Source organism: Zalophus californianus, chromosome 13, assembly GCF_009762305.2.
Source record: "Zalophus californianus isolate mZalCal1 chromosome 13, mZalCal1.pri.v2, whole genome shotgun sequence".
Lineage (NCBI taxonomy): Eukaryota > Metazoa > Chordata > Mammalia > Carnivora > Otariidae > Zalophus > Zalophus californianus.
In genome coordinates, this window is record NC_045607.1 from 90,739,710 (window position 1) to 90,762,854 (window position 23,145).

The 23,145-nt window shown below is 36.8% G+C and overlaps 1 protein-coding gene across 4 annotated transcripts in view; it reads right to left on the bottom strand.

Moving 5' to 3' along the window:
• Window positions 1-510: 510 nt before the first annotated feature.
• LOC113933958 (serine/threonine-protein kinase MRCK alpha-like) overlaps window positions 511-23,145 on the bottom strand; it is a 68,059-nt gene continuing 45,424 nt past the window's right edge. For 3 of the 4 annotated variants that reach the window (XM_027614332.2, XM_027614329.2, XM_027614328.2), the window contains 7 exons: window positions 17,568-17,649; window positions 15,499-15,715; window positions 14,393-14,455; window positions 11,144-11,740; window positions 5,818-5,915; window positions 4,647-4,731; window positions 511-2,959 (listed from right to left, as the gene is read on the bottom strand). In XM_027614332.2, coding sequence (XP_027470133.1) covers window positions 2,829-2,959; window positions 4,647-4,731; window positions 5,818-5,915; window positions 11,144-11,740; window positions 14,393-14,455; window positions 15,499-15,715; window positions 17,568-17,649 — 1,273 coding nt within the window. In that variant the 3' untranslated portion in view covers window positions 511-2,828. The remainder of the gene's footprint in view (window positions 2,960-4,646; window positions 4,732-5,817; window positions 5,916-11,143; window positions 11,741-14,392; window positions 14,456-15,498; window positions 15,716-17,567; window positions 17,650-23,145) is intronic. The other variant, XM_027614331.2, reaches the window with a different exon arrangement.

Below are 23,145 nucleotides of genomic sequence, written 5' to 3' on the forward strand. Positions count from 1 at the left end.
GCAGCATACTTGGCCTCTGCCCACCAGATGCCAGTAGCACACCCATCCCACCTAGTTTTAACGACCAAAAAAAACCTTCAGATTTTACCAAATGTTCCCTGAAAAATGGTCTCCAGGTGAGAACACCTGGTATTCCCATTTTCAAATGCTGTTCGTTTTGCCTATGTATAATAGATGCCTAATAGATAATCCCAATTTGAGAATATTCAGTGAAGGAATGACAACAATTAAAAAAAAAACAGATTCACAAAGTGGGTCATTTTGCAAACAACAGATCTTATCTCTTCAAAAATAATGTTAGGGGGCGCCTGGGTGGCTCGGTCGGTTAAGCGACTGCCTTCGGCTCAGGTCATGATCCTGGAGTCCCGGGATCGAGTCCCACATCGGGCTCCCTGCTCAGCAGGAAGTCTGCTTCTCCCTCTGACCCTCTTCCCTTTCCTGCTCTCTATCTCTCATTCTCTCTCTCTCTAATAAATAAATAAAATCTTAAAAAAAAAAACCAAAAAAACAAAAATAATGTTAGTTACCAGACAAAACAAATCATTAAAAATCATTAAAAATGAAGACTGCCAAAAATGATAAATATGTGGGTAAATATAAATTGTTTTACCTTTTTAAAGTAAGTTCTTTATAGTTTACTATTTAAGCAAAAACAATACCCAAGTGTGATGGTATAATAAAAAAATACAACACATATAGAAACAAAATGTATTACAATAGCACAAAAGGTTGGAGAGGGAGATGGAAATAGGTTACAGGTTTTTACAATATAGGTGAATTGGTATTATTTCAGGGTAGATAGTGGTACGTTAAAGATGCATACTTGTGATACTGTGATTTATAATAAATTTCTATTTGGTCTCTGTCCCATTTCTGCCACAGAACTTCTAAAACCCTTGGAATTTCCTAAGTGATGAGAGTGATAAAGGTGTCTTTTGTTATGTTAAATCAGGTGACTTTCAGAAAGCACCTAAGAATGGGGGCTGGTTTCCTAGGAACTCATCCATGTGATTAGACTGTGAGTAGGAGGTTGGAATTTACAGTTCCACGCTCTTCAACCTCTGGGGAAGGGAGAAGGGCTGCATGCAGGTTAAGTCCTTTACCAATGGCCAGTTGATAGAATCAGTCATGTCTATGTCATGAAGCCTCCATGGAAACTCAGGACAAGGTTCGGAGAGCTGAACCGGTGAGTACATGGAGGTTCAGGGAGATGCTGGGCTTGGAGAGGGCATGAAAACTCTGTGCTCTTTCCATATGACTTGTCCAGTTTCTCCCGTTGACTGCTCCTGAGTTCCTTTTATAATAAACCAGTAACAAGTAAGATGTTTCTCTGAGTTCTGTGAGCCACTCTAGCGAGTTAAGTGAACCCTAGGAAGGAGTTGTTGGAGCCTCTGATCTATACCCTTTATGTCAGAACCACAGGTGGCAACCTGGGTTTGAGACTTATGTCTGAAGTGGAGGGGAGGGGGCAGTCTTTTGGGACTGAGCTCTTAACAGGTGCTACACTATCTCCAGGTAGATAGTGTCAAAATTGAGTTGAATTGTAGGACACCCAGCTGGTGTCAGAATTTGATGGTGGTGGTGGAAAACTCACACACCTTAATTGGTATCAGAATTGTAATAATCTAAATTAGAGAGCAACCACCCCCCCCAAAAAAAGTGGTACAAGTAATAATTATAACAAAAATCGGATAGTAAAATACACAATTCAAAAGAATACAGAAACAAAGAAGAAAGAAAAAGGCTAGGACAAATAAGAAAGATGATATATTTAAAACCAAACATGGCAGTGTATTTATATTAAATGTAAGGGTTCTGAATACTCCCAGTTAAAACATGGACATTATAAAACTTAACGAAAATCAAGACCTAACCATAAGCTGTATATAAGAAACGCATAAATCATTTGATACATGTTGGTTAAGAGTGAAGGATGGAAAAAAAGATAGACCGTGCAGATTCCAAAGTAAGACAACCTAGAGTGGCTAACTGAATATACCAAGGAGACTCCTTGATAAGGAATACTACTAAAGAGAAAGATGAAATTTTCATAATAATTATCTAACATAATCTAAATTCATGTGAATCCAAAAAAAAAACAACTTCAAAAATATATGAAGCCAAAATTGTTGATGTGAAAGGAAAAAAATAGAGAAATCCACAGTTAAGATTGAAGATTTTAACAGTTCTCTCTTCTTTCAAGAAGACTTGAAAACTTGAAACTTGAAAAACTTCAAAGTTTTTGGTAGAAATACTGCCTTAAACAGCCACAGACATCAAAGAAGCTCTGCCATATTATATATTTTTCATATGCTTATGGTTCTTTTAAAAGAATTTGCATCACTTTAGAAATGTTTTTATTTGTAATCCAAAGAAGATCAGCCTATTTTTTCTGCCTGTTCAGTTACAGAGATTATTGCCAAGTAATGGCTCATTACCAAAGGTTATCCTAAAATCAAAGCAAAACACATCCAGAGTCAGAGAGTAACCAATCTACATGCATACACAGTACTATTTGTTCGTTCACAAAATGATTATGGGACATACATTATGATGTGTATACACATTTGTTCTGTATTTATGTTATATGGACGCTTACATACTGAATTTCGGTTATTGCACGTTCACAGAGAAATGAATCGACATTGCGCTTCCATTTATACTTACTACATAAAGATTTTCTTTGAAGTTTCACAGAGAAATAAACATTAAACTGGTGTGAACAGAGATTTCTGCCCAAGTTTCAGAGATTTCTTTTTCTTCTAAATAACATCGAATAACATGTGGTTGTGGAGTGGTCCTTCTGGCCGCCACGTGAAGGGTGGTGATCACAGCCCCGCGGGAGGCCCCCCCTTCCCTCTGGGAACTCTGAAGGAATATCGCCGCTTGCTGTGGAGGTGGCGGACCATTTGCTTCTGACGATTATCTGATGTTTCAGGAAATACCAGCTCGTCTCCATCTGTACATATTTTTAAACAAATAAAACAACAGCATCCTTTAAACTGTTAAAAGGCCTCCCCGTCCATTAATTGCACATTAATCTCACAATTAAGGAACTGTACAAATATACGAGTCTAATTTTTAAAAGTTAAAACTGGATGCTTATGGCATCCATTATCCATTATCAAGAATATGAAGGGAACATTAATGAACAGAATTTAATGTTCAGTTTAAACAGTACTTGAAAAATAAATCTGTGCTGATATATAGACTTATATATCTATAAAGCAGCATCATTTCTTTAGGAGAGAGCATTTGCAATGGTGTCTTTCCACTTTGATTGGCCTTCACATGTCTATGCTGTTTTCCTCCTACCAGATTTTTGTGGTGTAAGGGCATTAAAATATTCTGTTGTGCTGCAGGGTAAAATGTAAAGGGTGAATCTTTCTATAAATAAAAACAATTACTGTAACAAAGCAAAGCATTTCTGAGGCCCACAACAGGAGGAAGAGGTACAGAGGTGGGGTAAAGTGGAGGTATACCTACCTACTGGAGGTCAGATGTGAAAGGAAACCCTAGGAAGGAGTTGTTGGAGCCTCTGCTTTTTACCCTGTATGTCAGAACCACAGGTGGCCACCTGGGTTTGAGACTTATGTCTGAAGTAGAGGGAAGGCGGCAGTCTTTTGGGACTGAGCTCTTAACCGGTGCTACTCTATCTCCAGGTAGATAGTGTCAATACCTACCTACTGGAGGTAAGAATCAGCCTCTACTCTCTGCCTCTTCTAAACTTTGGGGAGGATGCAACTCTTCTGTAGACCCCTGGGAGTCCAGGGCCCACTCTATTTTAGTTCTTAATATCTAGAAGTAAATAGAACTGTCACCCAGAAACTATCAAAACTGTCTTAGACTTCAAAAAGAAAACGAGAAAGCTTGTTACAGGTTAAATTGAGTCTCCTCCCAAAAGATATTAATGTCCTAACCTCCGGTACCTGTGAATGTGACCTTATTTGGAAATAGGATATTTGCAGGTGATCAAGTTAAGATGAGGTCATTGCAGTGACCAACCTGGAGCAGGTTGTCTCTCACAGTCTTCAAAGGGTACAAACCCTGCAGTCACCCTGATCTTAAACTTGTAGCCTCCAGGACTGATAGGCAATAAATTTCTGTGGTTTAAGCCACCTAGTCTGTGGTACTTTGTCATGGCAATCCTAGCAAACTAATACTTAGCTACACTCTGCATTCCATTCTGTCAGTAAAATAAAAAAAGAAATGAATCCATGTGTTTTTTTCATACCACAAATCTAGAGTCTAAAAATATAGGTAGGGGAGGCTGAAGTAGGGCTTGGAGAGGGAGATGCTACATCTGCTTTCAGTACATGAACTGCAGCTTGGTGCACTTCTAGACCCTCAGCTTGTTAGAAAGTGAATGAGTCTGCACAGTGAACATTGTAAATGGTGATTACATTGTTTACAGGTGCTTATGTCCAACCATGCCTAGATCAGTCCCACTGGAAAATAACAACTGTGCCAAAAGTAAATGTTGTATGTATACAGATATGCAATGATGAAGGAGAATCACTCTTTGCCACCAGCACATTGAATCAATGTCACATCTTCTCCACTTGCTTGCTCTGTGACCTTGGGAAGTCAGCTAGAGACATGGTCTCTTAGAAGTAGTTCTACTAAGAAGAGAAGTTGTTTCTTACATGTCATCTTATTTTTGAAATATATTAATCTAATTGTCTCCGAAGGCAAAATATTTAGGGATCCTTCACTATTCAGGGGTCGAACCTAAAATAATAAAAAGCAAGATTACCATCTCAAATAATTTTTTAAAATTAAGTTATAAGTCTGTTTGCTTATATATAAAGCATTAGTTAATAAAATATTCTAAGCACCTGCCTCAAAATACTTTATTCTCAAAAACAAAACAAACAAACAAAAAAACAGAAGAATACCAGTCAAAGAGAATGGCTGTTGTTACAAAATCATGGATAAAATTTCAGAAACATGAATATCAATAGGTTAAAGAAATCCGAAAATTGGTAACAAATAGAAATACATTCCATTTTTAAGTTAACTTTTTAAAAGTTACTAGTAATAAAAGGTTATCTTCAGAAGATTCATCTGCCTCATAAATTCATTTTATCAAACAGTTAATGTGACTGATTCACATTTAGAATGCTGGAAAACTTTCATGTTTTATGTAGTTGGGCAGTCCTTGCAAAAGCTTTTTCCAAGCTGATACTGTTTAAAGTAGGACAAAATCTCACATAATTGTGACTACATTCTTCATCCTATTCCTATATAAACTTTTTTTGATACATAGCTCATCTTATGTATAAATATCCCAAAATTTAATTATTCTTAAATCTTCACTGATCTTTTCTTACAGAATGGCAGTCTTTATTGCTTAAATTTTTATTTATGTTTGAGATTATTTGTAGTAGAGGTATACATTTTTTATTATGAATTTATAAAATCCTAATTGAGAATCTTAAACACAGGTTTGGTTATATATACATATATTTTTTTTTCCTTAGCTTGTAAAATTTTCTTTTTCAGGATGCAAAAGTATACTAAGTGAAAATTAGTAACAAGTAAAAGAAACTAAACTGAATGTGGTATGTAGCATCTATAGTGTATGACAAAAATAAATACATATAAATGTACTATTTGATCATAACAATCCTGCTTTAATGCAAGTATGAATCACAAAATAGCTTTTGTACTAGTAATAAAATTAACCAATTGGGGTTTTGATGCGGACTTTCTACTCTCAACTCAGCCTTCAAATTAGTAAATGCACAAATGAATATTCCTGTTTCCATTTTCAGCCAGTAATTCATTAGTCACATGATCTCAATGTCAAATCACCTTCTTGAGAGGGACAGTCTGGATCCAATCCATGGAGTTCACGTTAAAGATGTCCACTGCATTTTCACTGTACACGGAGAGATATGGGGCATTGTAACCTGGGAGATGGGGAGGAGGTGACAGCAAGTGTGGGCTTCAGGATTCATTTTTTAACTGGATTTTTTATTAAAATAATTATAAATTCGCATGCAATTTTAAGAATACAGAAAGATCTTTTGCACGCCCTGACTAGTTCAGCCCAATGTAACATTTCGTAAAACTAGGATACTGACATTGACAGAGTCAACCTACCCATCCTAGGCAGATTTCCCCAATTTACGTGTGTGTGTGTGTGTGTGTGTGTGTGTGTGTGTGTGTGTGTGTGTCTGTAGGTCTCTACAATGTTATCACCTGTGTAGGTTCATGTATCCCCACTACAGTCAAGATACAGAATGTTTACAACACCACAAGGATCCCTCAGCGTTCCCTTTTATAACCCCACCCACATCCCCTCCTTCCCTAACTCCTGGGAATCAATAATCTGTCCTCCATTTCTAAAATTTTGTCATTTCAAAAATGAATGAGTGGAATCACACAGCATTCATGATAAATTATATCTGCTAAGCCATAATACATTAAAAAAAACAACTTTCAGATTGGGAACCTAAGAGAATCCCATTATAATATTCTAATTATATAGCTGCTGCCTCAAATATTTTTAATATGGTTAAAATAAATAAAATAAATGATGCACATGGTTTACATTTTAAAATATGACACAGTGAAAGTCTGACAAAAAGCTTTCTAACATTTTCATCTAATGGCAGCTTTATTAAGTAATTGCATAACATTTCAAAATCTGTGGCTCCTAAACTAATTCAGCTCATGGCAAGAATATAGTGCAAGATTAGAAAAGTATATGTGGAGAGTGAAGTGAATGAACAAAGCAGTGAAAACTTGCAGCCACTAACATTTTTGGAACTTTCTATGTTACTAATAATAATTTATGCACAATAGCCAAACTGTGGAAAGAGCCAAGATGTCCATCGACAGATGAATGGATAAAGAAGATTTGGTAGATATATACAATGAATATCATGCAGCCATCAAAAGGAACGAGATCTTGCCATTTGCAACGACGTGGATGGAGCTGGAGGGTGTTACGCTGAGTGAAATAAGTCAATCAGAGAAAGACATGTATCATATGACCTCACTGATATGAGGAATTCTTAATCTCAGGAAACAAACTGAGGGTTGCTGGAGTGGTGGGGGTGGGAGGGATGGGGTGGCTGGGTGATAGACATTGGGGAGGGTATGTGCTATGGTGAGCGCTGTGAATTGTGCAAGACTGTTGAATCACAGATCTGTACCTCTGAAACAAATAATGCAATATATGTTAAGGAAAAAAAAAGGATAGCAGGAGGGGAAGAATGAAGGGGAGTACGTCGGAGGGGGAGACGAACCATGAGAGACTACGGACTCTGAGAAACAAACTGAGGGTTCTAGAGGGGAGGGGGTGGGGGATGGGTTAGCCTGGTGATGGGTATTAAAGAGGGCACGTTCTGCGTGGAGCACTGGGTGTTATACACAAACAATGGATCATGGAACACTACATCAAAAACTAATGATGTATGGTGATTAACATAACAATAAAAAATTTAAAGAAAAAAATAATTTATTATGAAAGTCTCACATGAATGTCTCCCCATTAAAGCAATAGCAGTATAACAACTCCTCCTATGCTCCGGTTGTGCCATCCTTCTCCCTTTTCTTATAGCCAAGCTCTTAAGAGTGCCATCTACCTTTCTGAGCCCACTTTCACACCTCAGTCCAAGCAGTCTGACTTGTGCCCTAACTCCTCCATTAAAACTGCTCTCACAGCAAGTCGTCAACCACCAATTGTTGCTGAAACCAACGGAAACTTTTTAGTCTGTCTTACTTGACTACTCAGTGATACTCGCCTTCAGGAATTATCCTTTGTGGGCTTCTTGCCCCCTAACCATCCCTCTAACATTTGTGTTTCTTGGTTCTCTAACCTGTGCCCTTTTCTCTGTTTACTCTCCCATTGGCAGTACAAACTCAGCATGTCCAAGGAATCAGACTGACAACATCAGAAACTAGTAATCCATTTTAGCATTGCCACGAGTAGATGAGCAGATATCGTGTGCCCCAGTGTGCTTCAGTGTGACATACACAACACTATTAATGATGTATTCTTAATAATTGTCTTTAGAGCTCATTTTCAGTTACAGGAAATTTAGAATATAAAGGAAGAAAGAAAGCACCATGAGGAAACAGATCCAGATTGTGGAACATCCTGCAGGACAAAAAAAATCAGCAGCATGGAAGACCACTCAAGATTAGACAATATTTAAGATATAATAATAATAAGGAATATGTGGACCTTCTTCAAACTTTGATTCCAAGAAATACATTGTCAAAAGAGACATCTTTGTGATAATCAGGAATATTTGAATATGGACTATGTTTGATGAAAATAAGAACCATTTGTAACTTCTTCAGGGGTGATAAGAGCAATGTGGTTTTATGAGAAAATGTCCGTATTTTTAGAGGTGTAATATAGTGTATAGAGGTGGAATGATAAGGACTTCTGGGATTTGATTTAAAATATTTCAGTACAACAAAAAAGAAGTTGAATTATCACAACCTTCATCCCCTGTCTGAGTCTGCCCTTTCTTGTGTTTTATTAGTAAGTATCAGTGACATCCACCCATCTGCTCAAGTTCCATTTGAGAATCATTACTGATTGTCTTGTACCTCAGCTTCCACTGCCAATCAAGTGTAAAGTTTTGTCCGTTATATCTCTTCAATATCCCTCAAATTCTCTCCTCTCCACCCTAACTGCCTCTACTTTACACAATTTTAATCCACAATTTCTACAGTGACCTCCCAAGTTGGTCTCTTGGCCTCCAGTCTTACGTTGCATCATCTTTAATCTAACCAATGGAACCTGGGGATTTTTCTGAAATGTAAATCTAATCATGTGCCTACAAAACATCTTCTGTGGTCTGGCTCATGACAACCCCTCCAGCCCCATCTCTTGGACTGTCATCTTGAACTCGATGCCTGAAACACCGAACTTATAGTTCCTCACAAAGTGCAGTTTGGATGGCCTATTCCAGTTGTGATGAAGCAGCTGATATTGGACATACCCTGCCACCATCAGTAATTATAAAGCTGGAAAAAAATATATATAAAGTAACTTTTTAGGTATTAGTATAAAAGCACAGGACTGCCATCCCTAAAAAAGGAGAAAGACGTGAGGTAGATCCTACATTCCCCTAGCTTTCTGCTAGGGAAAATTTCCGAACTGCTGTGCAGAAAAAATGGAGCCCAAGGAGAGAGTGGAAGTTTTGCTGGGCAGAGGAAACAGATTCTAATGTGTCTGGAATTTGCAAGGTAGAGTACCTAGAGGAAAGAGCCACAAAAAAGTCCCAGACATCTGCACACCAGATCCCTCAAAGTCCCTAGGCCAAATCCAAAGCTGCTCATGGGCAGAGCAAAACTCCATGAGAACTGCTCCAAGCATTGAGGGATGAACAGAAATTTCATAGGTAGTACAGTGTTGGAAAAACATTAGATTTCTGACCTAGACAGTGGAGAGACATTGGCAAAAACCCTGGTCATTCAGTTGAGACCCCAAAAAGGCCATTCTTTAGGAGTAAGGACTAAAAGAAAAGCCAAAATAGGCCCATCCTAACAAAGCATAAGGCCAAGCCTCAGCAAGACCAAGGTGACTAGTCCATCAGTAGATTGCCTATCAGAACAAAACACAGCACTCTCTAGAGAAATGCATAATGTAGTCGAGTCCCTATGTCCTAGCATCCATAACATCCAGTGAAGGGTAAAAAAAATAAGATGAAAAAAGGCAGGAAAATATCATCCTGGAGCAAGAAGAAAAAAAAGTCAATAGAAACAGACCAACAGATGAGCCATATGTTGGAATAATTATAAATAATTATTGTAAGTGTCTCAGGACTTTGTGAAAAATATAAACATATTAGAAGATAGGACAATTTCACTAACTGGAAATTTCAAAAAAATTGAAATTATAAACAGAAGAATACAATATCTCAAATGCTTAATTCCTGGATAACCAGGGAAAAAACAGTGAAGTTGAAAATGGGGTCAATAGAAATTATCCAAACTGAAGGAGAGAAAAAAGGATTAAAAAAAAAAAAAAAGCCTCAGTGACCAAAATCAAGAGATCTGGGGGCACCTAAGTGGCTCGGTCAGTTAAGCATCTGTTTTTGGCTCAGGTCATGATCTTGGGGTTCTGGGATCCAGCCAGATAATTTGATCCCCAGAAAAGAGAAAATAGGTTAGAAAAATTTGTGGGAATACAATGCCTAAAAATTTTCCAAAATTAATGAAAGATATCAATCTTCAGATCCAAAAAGTTCTGAAAACCCCAAGCAGAATATATACAAAAACAAAAACAAAAACATGTAAGCCCATCATAGTCAAATTGCTGAAAACCAAAGATAGTGAGAAAATCTTAAAAGCAGCTGAATAGAAAAGACATGGAGAGAACAATGATTAAAATGGTTGATTTCTCATCAGAAACAATGGAAGTCAGAAAACAGTGGAATGTTTTTGAAGTGTTGAAAGACAAAAACACTTCACATTTCTTTAACTGGCCTTCCCTGACCGACTGGTTTAGATTAAGCATCCCTCCTGTGTGCTCTTGTAGAATACTCTGCTCCCCTATCACAGCACTTTCTTAATTATTGGTCTCATCTCATGATTATAATCTACATACGGACACAGACTAATTTATCTTATCTTTAATATTGTGCCCTTAACCCTTGGCAGAGTAAGTTGCTCATCTTAAGTGTTCAATACTATTCTCTAAGTGAATAAAAAAGGCTGTATTTAATTTATAAAATGATGGCCTGCACCAATAAAATATGAAATAAGCTAAAATTATTTAGGAATATTACATGTGTACTTCACATAAACTAAACCAAAAGGTAAAAAATAGTAACTATTTCTTATGGTTTCTTAATGTGTATGTGATTTTCAGTGACCATGAAGATAACCTATTTAGGAGCTTACAAAAAGCAACAATTTGGATTAAGGATATATTCAAGGTAAATTTTCCTGTGAATATAGTAAAAGATAAAGGCTAAGTTATCACATGCATGACTTAGATATAACTTCACTGGAGCTGTTCTACTTAAAAAGCCTTAGAAAAATCAGGAAATGTCTTCAGTGATGTTTTCAGAAATAAAACCTATCACTAACAATAGCAGAAATAGAAATACAATAAAAAAGGCAAGAAAGATACAGAAAGACAAGGGAACAAATTTTAAGACAGCCTTACAGCAATAAGTTGGAGTTGCAAGCCACATCAGTTCAATTGGCCTAGATCGGAGGCCCCTGCTGTCAGTGTAAATTCCAATGCTCTTAAAACATAACAGATATTCAATACTGGAGATCTCAATTGCACAGAGAGCATCCATTGGTTGATGTGCAATAAACGATAGTGTAGGATCATGTGAGTGGAGCATCCTGTATGGAATTCCTTCTCTTCTCAAGGGATATCTCAGGAATCCTGACTGGAATCCTACACAAAGCTCTTCACTGAAGATAGCCATGCACTGGACATTGGTTGGGATTTGGAGCTTTTTAAATTTTCTGTGAGAAATTTTCTTGCTCTGAAACAGCTCATAACAAAAGACTTGGCTTTTCCTAGCTACACAGAGGCATGTATGGGCCCCTTGGCACACTGTTCCAGAAGTCATTGTCTGACACCCTTTTGTTTCTGCCAGCTTGTGAATATCAGTCTTCCGTCCATCCAAAGCTGACATGGGGAACAGTTGCACATGGTGACTTCTCCCAGAGATCACTGCAACCATCTGGCCATGGGGAATGAGCTCAATCTGATGAATCTTCTTCATGTCACCAACCCGAATAATTTCTACACAAATAAACATAGTTATAAGTCATTTTCAAATTCAAAATCTCTATTTATCTTGAATGTTCTCTTCAATTTTATGCAAAAGCAATTGAAAAGGGTCAGTAAAAATGATCTCATAAATCTTAATGTTTTTAATGTGAATAAATTCTTTGCAAATAAAATGGCAAGTCACATTCAAATTAGCAATGTCTTCTTATTTTTTTTAAAAAATTTTAATGAGGTATAATTGAGGTATACCATTATATTAATTTCAGGTATACAGCAGAATGATTCAATATTTGTATATACTGCGAAATGATCACCACAATAAGCTAATTAACATCCAGCACCATACATAGTTAACAAAATTTTTGTTCTTATGATGATAATTTCTAAGATCTACTCTCTGAGCAATTTTCAAATATACAATACAATATTAACTATAGTCACCATGTTATACATCATACCTCCACAACTTATTTATTTTATAACTGGCAACTTGTACCTTTTGACTCCATTCATCCATTTTGCACCCTCCCTTCCCCACCTCTAGCAACCACCAATGTGTTGTTATCTATAAGCCCGTTGGTGGGTGTGTGTGTGTGTGTGTGTGTGTGTGTGTGTGTGTGTGTGTGTGTGTGTGTGTGTTTTGCTTGTTTGTTTAGATTCCACATAAAAGAGCCATCATACAATATTTGTCTTTGTCTGATTTATTTATTCACTTAGCATAATACCCTAAGGTCCATTCATGTTGTCACAGATGGAAAGATGTTCTTTTTATGGCTGAATAATATTCCATTGTATAGAATACCATAGTTTTTTATCCATCCATCCATTGATGGACACATAGGTTTCACATCTTGATTATTACAAATAATTCTGCAGTGAACATGGGGTTGCAGATAACTTTTCTAGTGAGTGTTTTTGTTTTCTTTGGACAAATCACCAGAACTAGAATTGCTAAGTCATACAGTAATTCTATTTTTAATTATTTGAGGAACTTCCATACTGTTTTCCACAGCAGCTGAACCAAATTACATCCCCAGCAATTGTATATGAGTTCTCTTTTTTCCACATCCTTGCCAACACTTGTTATTCCTTATCTTTCTGATTGTAGTTTTGATTTGCATTTTCCTCAAGATTCGGGATGTTAAGCACATTTTCATGCCCCTGTTGGCCATCTGTATGTCTTTTTTGGGGGGGGAGGAAATGTCTATTCAAATCCTCTGACCATTTTTAAATCAGATTGGAGAATTTTTTGCTAGTGAGTTGTATGATTTCTTTATATATTTTAGATATATACCCTTATCAGATACAATTTTGCAAATATTTTCTCACATTCAGTAAATTGCCTTTTCATTTTCTTGAAAATGAAGCCATTTGAAAAATGGTTTCCTTTACTGTAAGAAGAATGTTTTCTTATTTTTAAATTCTCTCCCAGTTATTACTCCAGTGACTCTAAGTCAGGTTCTAATAAAATCACAGACATAATCTCAGGGTAGATTTGAGAGGGATAGAAAAGGAGAGGAAGGAAAGGATAAGAGATCAAAAATCACATAGGTTCAAAAAAAGTAATTATTCCAGAAATAATATAATTGCCTTAACATTAACATAATAAAGCATAATAAAAAATGGTTATTTATTTACTTATCTTAGTCAATAAATTAGCTTAATAAACTTAAGCCCCGAGATTCTGGGCAGCAGACCAAACACCATTCAGTGTCCAACAAATGGAAACATACCACTTTTTTAAGACTTTATTTATTTATTTGACAGAGAGAGACACAGCGAGAGAGGGAACACAAGCAGGGGGAGGGGCAGAGGGAGAAGCAGACTCCCCGCGGAGCAGGGAACCTGATGCGGGGCTCGATCCCAGGACCCTGAGATCATGACCTGAGCTGAAGGCAGACGCTTAATGGACTGAGCCACCCAGGTGCCCACATACTACTTTATTAGGGGAAAAAAAACTGTCCTTTTTTTCTGGCACTACATTGAATCCTTTATTACACAAGTATGTGTTGAGTGGCCCCTATGTGCCAGGCACTGTTTAAGTGCATGGAGTGCAGTGCAAACAAAAAGAGACCACTTCCTGTTCTCCTGCTGGACACCTGCTGGACCTTTCATGGGCCTCCTCAGCAGGACTGAGTCACCCACACAACACAAGGAGTCCTTCGATGCAGAACATAGTTAATGTCCTTCAAATGTGGGTTCTCCTTTACCTAACCCATCGTACAGGTGCCAGACATTCAAGAGGACAGCGGTGTAGAATGGCTCTGTTTGACTTCATCTAGTCCTCCACTTCTCCTTCAAACAACCATGAGCACCCAGACAAAAACAAAGAACTCCGCTATCTTCTCCAAGAAATACCCAATTATATGTTATTACTCACTGTGGTACTGATGTAATGGCAGGGTAGGGGGTAACAAGCAGAACTGTGTTTTTTTTTTCAGGTGCCAATTTGAAGATAGTAAACTGAGTTCTTACAGTAGACTTATATAAAATCACCTGTGAAGATATTTAGACTCTGGGGGATTATGGATCTCCAGATATTAGAAAAGTCATCATTTGACTTGAAAACATATCAAACCAGATCTGGAAGATTTACAGAATAAAAGAGAACAAATCTGTTATTGTTATTTTTAGCGTTATAGCAGAACAGTAGACTCTCCTTACCATCTATGGTAACGTGCACAACAAATAACCCTTCTTCATTTCCCAGAGCAATTCTTTTGTGATCTATATTTGACACATAAATGTAAACGTCAAGGATTTTTTTTGGGGGGGTGAACATTAAGTAGAGCTATTAAACTGGAAACTGGACAAATTTATCAATATGGAAAAAGTTTAAAAGTCAAATTAGATACATATTTAGCATATATAAAAATAAAACAATTAGCATTATTTTTCTTTCAGATTATAGAAATAAAAATAAAACATGACTTTTCTCAACAAAAAGGTCATTATCTTTATGAATACTTGAAAAGAAGATAACATTTAAGTAATGGTATACTTTTTAATTTGCTATCAGTAAGTAACTGTCTCGTGACTGAAAAAAATTGTATCATTTAATTTGTCAGTGCTCCTGGCCTGAACTGTAACAGCATTGGGTGTGTGTAAGAACACCGAACTAAAACTCAGAGTGCAAGGAGAGCATTTATTGAGTGAATGCCTTGAATACAAAGCACAGAACCTTCCCTATATGAGCTCACTTAACCCTCTTCATAACTGGAATCTGCACTCAATGCATAAGCACTTAACGGGTTCCACATTACACAGCAGTAAATAGCAAAGTGGCTCTAAGGCAAAAGAAATGATGTTTAGGAAATAAAAATATTCTTGTTTATTGAATATTGATCTCGGCAATCATTCATTTGCTCATTATTTTTCAATTATTTATTGAGCTCGGGGCATTGGGAATAAAGATACGAAAGGTAGTCTCTGCTGCCAAGGTAGGTAGTTCACAATTACTACACAGGGTCACAGCACTGGTGCGTTGGCGCCAGATGCGTTTGGGAACTTAGAATTACTCAGACTCAACAAAGGTATTACTGTATATTAAAGAGACATCATTTTGCACAGGGCCTAGGGAACCATCATAGAATCAAGTATATTAATATTTTTGCTGAGTAGTAATGGGCAGGTGGGCTGTGGGGAAGACCCCTCAGTCAGTCAGGTTTGGCTGACACATGAGTTGTGAATAAAGTTATGGTTTTCAGATCTTAATCTGGAGATTGGGGTGAGGCATTCGAACCGAGGGCATAAATGTTGTAAATCCATACCTATGATTGCAGCTGTCTGGGTGGTTTTGATCAGGGGCAGACTGCTATCATAAGCCTCTTTCAGCACATAGACTGAGCGGTCTCTGGAGTGACTTTTTCTCAGCATCTTGTGCAAGTCACTCAGCACCCCCACCCACTCACACTTGTCATTCTCACTGTCTGCTAGGATTGGCACTGAGTACTGATTGCTAGGCGCCGAGAGCTGAGAAGCCGTGACCTGCAATGATTTAAGGAATATCTCGGTTATAAGAAAGCAGAACTCTTTATGCCAACCTATTTAGCATTTTTCATCAAAATCACCATTGGTAGATGACACTTCTAATACTATTACCCTCTCCTTGGTTAGTAGAATAAATGATGTGAGAGCGTCAGAAGCCAGGCCAAAAGCAAAATGTCAGAATCACTTCTATTTTGATCCTTATAAAAATACTGGGTACTCTGTCTAAAGCATATTGAACTTCATTGATGAAAATAGTTACCATTTATTGAGGACTCTGTACCAGGAACTGCTCTAAGAAATGTACATATGTGAATTGATTTAATCCCCTGGAAAACTCAGCAGGTAGATACCACTATTCTGTCCATTTTACAGGTGAGAAGACAGGCACAGTGGGGAAAATTGCTAGCAGTATGATGCCAGAACCCCCACTCTGAGCCTCTCTGTGTCTTCAATTCTAGACACAGCTTTATACCTTTTGATAAGTGTCTTAATTGCAATCAGGCAATGTGTCTTAATTGCAGTCATCATAATCAATTTTGATATTATGCAACATTCAGGGGTCCTTTGTTATTAAGTCACAAATACTTAGAAGTAATTATGCTTTCCTGGCTGCTACGTGCCTATAACTTACATCATTACTAGTGAATGGCAAATAAAATTTAAATTTAAAAATAGATTCTTAGCCTAGCAGCACCCTAAATTTTATGTAAAACTTTTTTTGTAAACATCAATTAAGCAGCAGTAGCATAATAAATTCCTGCTTCCTAAGTCAGTGTCAATGGCCAGGACTTTGTAGGGTTTCTTGCTGGTTGGGCAGGGTCTACATAGATTTCTATCCCTGGACTAAGGAACTAGAAGTACCTTTGTGCAGCCTGTATTAAACACAAGAGTCATGGGTTGACTGTAACCACCTGGGTCACAAGGGGACTGCAGTCCTTTGCTTTCTCTGTCACTTTATAGATAGAGAATCACTTCCAAAATCACTTTAATTTTTTATATGAATTTTAAAGAGCGGAGTGTTTATTCTTTAAGAGAATGCAGAGATGCCTGGGTGGCACAATTGGTTGAGCATCTGACTTGGTTTCGGCTCAGGTCATGATCTCAGGGTTGTGAGATCAAGCCCCAGGTCAGGCTCCATGCTCAGCACAGAGTCTGTTTGTGTTTCTCTCTGCGTCTCCCTCTGCCCCCCAACCCCCGCCACGTGCACTTTCTCTCTCTCCCTCTAAAATAAATAAATCTTTTTAAAAAAAGATTGCAAAAGTACATTCTTCCTTGATTTTTTATTTCGTAATCTTGGTTTGAATTTGAATTGACTTCAAAAGTTTGCCTCAAAGGAAACAATTTTACAAAGTGCTTCTAGTTTCAGAAGCCACACACTCATGCTACCACAGGTCCACGATGAACCATTGGTCATGATGACCTTGAAGGAGGTCATCTCTCTTTCTCCATCACTGTTTTTCCCTTCTTCGTTCATACTACCAATACCACTCTGCTTTGTAAGCTTCTGTTTTCAGCTATAGACTGACATCTGTCCTGTTAACTTATAGTGTAGAATGAATGGACCTCCTCAGGAACATCTGCATTTTAAAGGCTTAGATTTAACTGTAGGATGAAAAGACTGTGGCTCATGTAAAAAGCTCTTTACATTATCCCCAACTAGAAATAGGGGTATAGATTTATTGTCACAAGTGGGAGGTAGGAAGGGGGGACATGATCCCCCAGCACTTCTGAAATCTCAACCTTCAATGACCTTCAGCAGCACAAAGTGCTTTGACCCTCTAAAGACAGCCAAGAAGGGGATGAAACAAAATGTACCATCCAGAGATCCAGTGGCAGCATGCATGCTTACTTTAAACATACGGGGCATTTCCTTTCTCCTTGCAGGAATAAAATCGGAGGGCCAGACAGAACTGACAGAAAATGCTCCATCCCTGGAGGAAAAGCAAGACACTGAAAGTGAGTAGAATCACCTGAAAGTGAGTAAAACAATATATAAACATAATCATCAATTTTAATTTCATTGATTTTTTTACATTCTTTTCTGTAGTAACTGATATTAATCCAAATATTGTATCAGCCGTGCTTGGCCAGCAGCATATTAGAAAACCCAAGTATGGGCACCTGGGTGGCTCAGATGGTTGAGTGCCGACTTTTGGTTTGGTTTAGCTTGTGATCTCAGGGTTGTGGGATCAAGCCCCACAGCAGGCTCCCACTTTCTCCCTCTTTCTCCCACTCACGCACTCTCTCTCTCTCTCAAATAAATAAATCTTAAAAAAAAAAAAAAGAAAGAAAGAAACCCCAGTAAACTCTAGGCTGACCCCAATTCAGACAGTCCTCATGGACTGGAACAGGAGCACCTGACTGACTCCAAAGCCACTGCCTTGTGCCCTCAGATCAGCTGCTTTGATAGATTTTTTAAATATTACCAAGGTATACCTGACATACAACTGCACATATTTATAAAGTGGACGATTAGAAAAGTTCTGATTTATGTATACACCCGTGAAGCCATCACCACAAAATGTACATGATGAACATGTCCTTCACCCAAAAAAGTTTCCTGGGACTGCTTTGTAATCCCTCCCCTTCCCCAATCAACCACTGATCTGCTTCCTGCCACTTTAGTTTGAATTTTCTAGCATCTTATATAAATGACGACATACAATATGTATTTTTTCTGTCTGGCTGCTTTTTTTGCAGCATAATTATCTTGAGATTCATTCATGTTGTTGCACAGACGAATATTTAATTTCTTCTTATAGGTTTGCAATATTCCATTGTATGGATATGCCACAACGTATCCCTTCACCCAACAATGGATATTTGGGTTATTTCAAGTTTGGAGCTATTTTAAATAAAGCTGCTATGACTATTCATGTGTACCTTTCATGGACATATGATTTCTCTTGAGGAAATACCTGGGAGTATTTCCAGGTATTCCAGTCTCTCCAGAGAGTTGGGATGATATAGTAGATGTGCATTTAACTTTTCAAGGAACTTCCAAACTCTTTTCCAAAGTGGTTCCTCGATTTACAAAGCAGCGTAAGAATGTTCTAGGTCCTCACATCCTCCCAACACTGGAAATGGTCAGTCTTTTCAATTTTAGCCTTTATTATGGACGTGTAGTGCCATCACATGGTAGTTCTATTTGAAGTTACCTAATAATTAATGATGTTGAGCATCTGTTCATGTGCTTACTGCCCATATGCGTATCTTCTTTGTTGAAGTATCTTTTCAAATTTTTGCCCATTTTTTGAAAATTGGGCTATTTATTCTCTTATTATTGAGTTTTAACAATTCTTTCTACATTTTGGATATAAGTCCTTGTCAGGAGTTCAATTTCCCCCACTCTGCAGTCCAATTTATCAATTTTTTTTTCTTGTACGTGTTGTGCTTTGGTGTTATATCTAAAAATTCTTTGTCTTATCCATGGTCAGAAAGGTTTTCTCCTTTGTCTACTTCTCGATACTTTATAGTTTTAGGTTTTACATTTGGTTCTATGATCTATTTTGAGTTAATTTTTGTATATGGTAAAAAGTATTGATCAGAGTTTATTTTTTTTTGCATACAAATATCTAAAATTCCAGTATCATTTGTTGGTAACCTTTACAACTTGTAGAAAATATTGTATACAGTTGACCCTTGAACAATGTGGGGGTTAGGGGCATTGACCATCCCCGTGCAGTTAGAAATCCATGTATGACTTTTAACTCCCCAAAAACTTTATTGCTAGTTGCCTGCTGTTGATTGGAAGTCTTACTGATGACATAAACAAGTAGATTAACACACATTCTGTATTTTATGTATGTTATATACTATATTCTTAAAATAAGCTAGAGAAAAGAAAATGTTCTTAAAATCATAAGGAAAAGCAAATACATTTACACTACAGTATGCCCTGTGTTTATCAAAAAAACATTTGCATGTAACTGGACTGTGCAGTTCAAACCTGTGTTGTTCCAGGCCAACTGTCTAACTAGTAGAATAGAAAATCCAGAAATATATACACAAATCTGTTATGTATATAAATATATTTTGTATATTTGCAAATATGTTTTGTATGTATATTATAAATGTTTTATATATGTATGTATTTGTTTATGTATTTCTGGATTTGTTCTTTTTTTCAAAGCTGTTTTGTCTCTTCTACCTCTTTGCATTTCCCTATGAATTTTAAAATTAATTTGTCAATTTCTACAAAAAGTGAAAAAGGCTGCTGGGATTTTGATTAAGATTGTGTTGAAAGTATAGATCAATTTTGGGAACACTCATATTTTTAAAATACTGACTTTTCCAAAGCATGAACAGTCACTCTCCATTTATTTAGGTCTTAGTTTTTTAATCAATATTTTATAGTTTCAGTGTACAAGTCTTGCACATCTTTTGTCAGATTGATTCCTAACTTCTAATATGTTTTGATGCCATTGCAAATGGTATTGCTTATTTAATTTCAATTTCTGATTACTTGTTAGTATAAAGAAGTGCAGTCCATTTTTATATGTTGATCATGTATCTTGCAAACTGGCTAAATTCATGTATTAGTTCTAATAGCTTTTTTATAGACGGCTTTGGATTTTCTTCATGGATGTTCATTTTGTCTATGAATAACTTTGCTTCCTTTTTTCCAACCTGGATGTATTTTATTTCTTTTTCTTCCCGGCTAGGATTCCAGTACAATGTTAAATAAATCAGGGTGGAAAGAGTAAACATCCTTGTCTTGCTTTTGATCTTAGAAAACATTGAGTCTTTTGCCACTAATTTATGGTGTTAACAAGATTTTCATAGATGCCCTTATCAGGATGAGGGAGCTCCCTTCTAAGAGTTCATCAAGAATAAATGTGATTTCGTCAAATGCATTTACTGTATCTTTTGACATGATCTTTTTTCATATGTTAATGTAGTAAATTGATTTTGGAATGTTAATCCAACCTTCCTCAGATATATCATACTTGTTCATGATGCAATATAATTTTTATATAATATTGGATTCAAGTTACTAACATTTTGTAAAGACTTTTTGCAACTAAGTTCACAAAGAATATTGGTTTGTGCTTTTTAAAATATCTTATTTTATCTTGTTTTATCATGGTAAGTGTACTCTTGGTTCCCCATCCCCTATTTCCCCCATTCTCCCACCCACCTCCCCTCTGGTAACCATCAGTTTGTTCTCTATAGTTAGTGTCTTTTTCTTGATTTCTCTCCCTCTCTCTTTTCCTTTGCTCATTTGTTTTATTTCTTAAATTCCACATATAAGTGAGATCATATGGATTTGTCTTTCTCTGACTGACTTATTTTACTTCACATTATACTCTCTAGCTCTATCCACGTGGTTGCAAATGGCAAGATTTCATTCTTTTTTATAGCTGAATAATATTCCTGTGTGTGTGTGTGTGTGTGTGTGTGTGTGTGTGTGTGTGTGTGTGTTCCACATCTTCTTTATCCATTCATCTGTCGATAGATCCTTGGGCCGCTTTCATAGTTGGGCTATTGTAAATAATGTGGCAATAAACATAGGGGTGCATATATCCCTTTGAATAAGTGTTTTTGGGTAAATACCCAGTAGTGCAATTACTGGATTGTAAGGTAGTTCTATTTTTAACTTTTTGAGAAACCTTCCTACTCTTTTCCACAGTGACTGTACCAGTTTGCATTCCTACCACCAATGGATGATGAATACATTGTATTCATTTTTCTCCACATTTTTTTGTGGAGAAAATACATTTTTTGTGGAGAAAAATACATTTTTCTCCACATCCTTGCCAACACTTGTGGTTTCTTGTGTTTTTTATTTTAGCCATTCTGACAGGTGTGAGGTGGTATATCATTGTAGTTTTGATTTGCATTTCCCTGATGATGAGTGATGTTGAGCATCTTTTCATGTGTCTGTTGGCCACCTGGATGTCCTCTTTGGAGAAATGTCTATTCATGTCTTCTGCCCATTTCTAAATTGGATTATTTGATTTTGGGGTATTGAATTGTATCAGTTTTTTATATATTTTGGATACTAACCCTTTATCAGATGTGCCATTTGCAAATATCTTCTATTCAGTAGATTGCCTTTTAGTTTTGTTGATAGTTGCTTTTGCCATGCAGAAACTTTTTTTTTTTTTTTATGTAGTCCCAACAGTTTATTTTTGCTTTTCTTTACCTTGCCTCAGGAGACATACCTAAAAAAGAGTTACTTCAGCTAATGTCAGAGAAAGTATTGCCTAAGCTCTCTTCAAGGAGTTTTATGGCTTCAGGTCTCACACTGAGGTCTTTAATCCCTTTTGAGTCTATTTTTGCAGATAGTGAAAGATAGTGGCCCAGTTTCATTCTTTTGCACGCGGCTGTCCAGTTTTCCCAACACCGTTTGTTGAAGACACGGTCTTTTTCCTGTTGTATATTCCTTCCTCCCTTGTCAAAGTTTAATTGGCCATATAATTATGGGTTTATTTCTGGGTTTTCTGTTCTATTCAGTTGATCTATGTGCCTATTTGTATGCCAGTACCATACTGTTTTAATTAGTACTGTTTTCTAATAGAACTTGAAATCTAGAATTGTGATATTTCCAATTTTTTCTTTTTCAAGATTGCTTTGGCTGTTCGAGGTCTTTTGTGGTTCCATACAAATTGTAGGACTGTTTGTTCTAGTTCTGTGAAAAATGCTATTGACATTTTGATAGGGATTGCATTAAGTCCGTAGATTGCTTTCGGGTAGTATAGGCATTTTAACAATATTTGTTCTTCAATCCAAAAGCATGGAATATCCTTCCATTTCTTTGCATTGTCTTGAATTTCTTTCATCAGCATTTTCTAAGGGTACAGGTCTTTTACTTCTTTGGATAAGTTCATTCCCAGATATTATCTTGTCTTTGGTGCAGTTGTTAATGGGATTATTTTTTTTAATTTCACTTTCTACTGCTTCATTATTAGTATATAGGAATGCAACAGATTTCTGTACATTGATTTTGTATCCTGTGACTTTACCAAATTCATTTATCAACTCTACCAGTTTTTTGGTGGAGTCTTTAGGGCTTTCTATACATAACATCATGTCTTACGCAAATAGCGAGAGTTTTACTTCTTCTTTACCAATTTGGGTTTTATTTCTCTATGTTGCCTGATTGCTTCCTGACCTTAGGGCAGAAGCTCTCAGTTTTTCACCATTGAGTCTGATGTTGGTTGTGGTTTTTCCAAATAAGGCCTTTATTATGTTGAGCTATATTCCCTCTAGACCTATTTTGCAGAGCGTTTTTTATCATGAATGGAAATTGTACTTCGTCAAATGCTTTTTCTGTATCTATTGAAATGATCACATGAGTTTCACCCTTTCTGTTAGTGATATGACGTATCATGTTGATTGTTTTGTGAATAGTGAACCACCATTGTGTCCCCAAAATAAATCCTACTTGACGTGTACTGTATGACTTTTTTAATGTATTATTG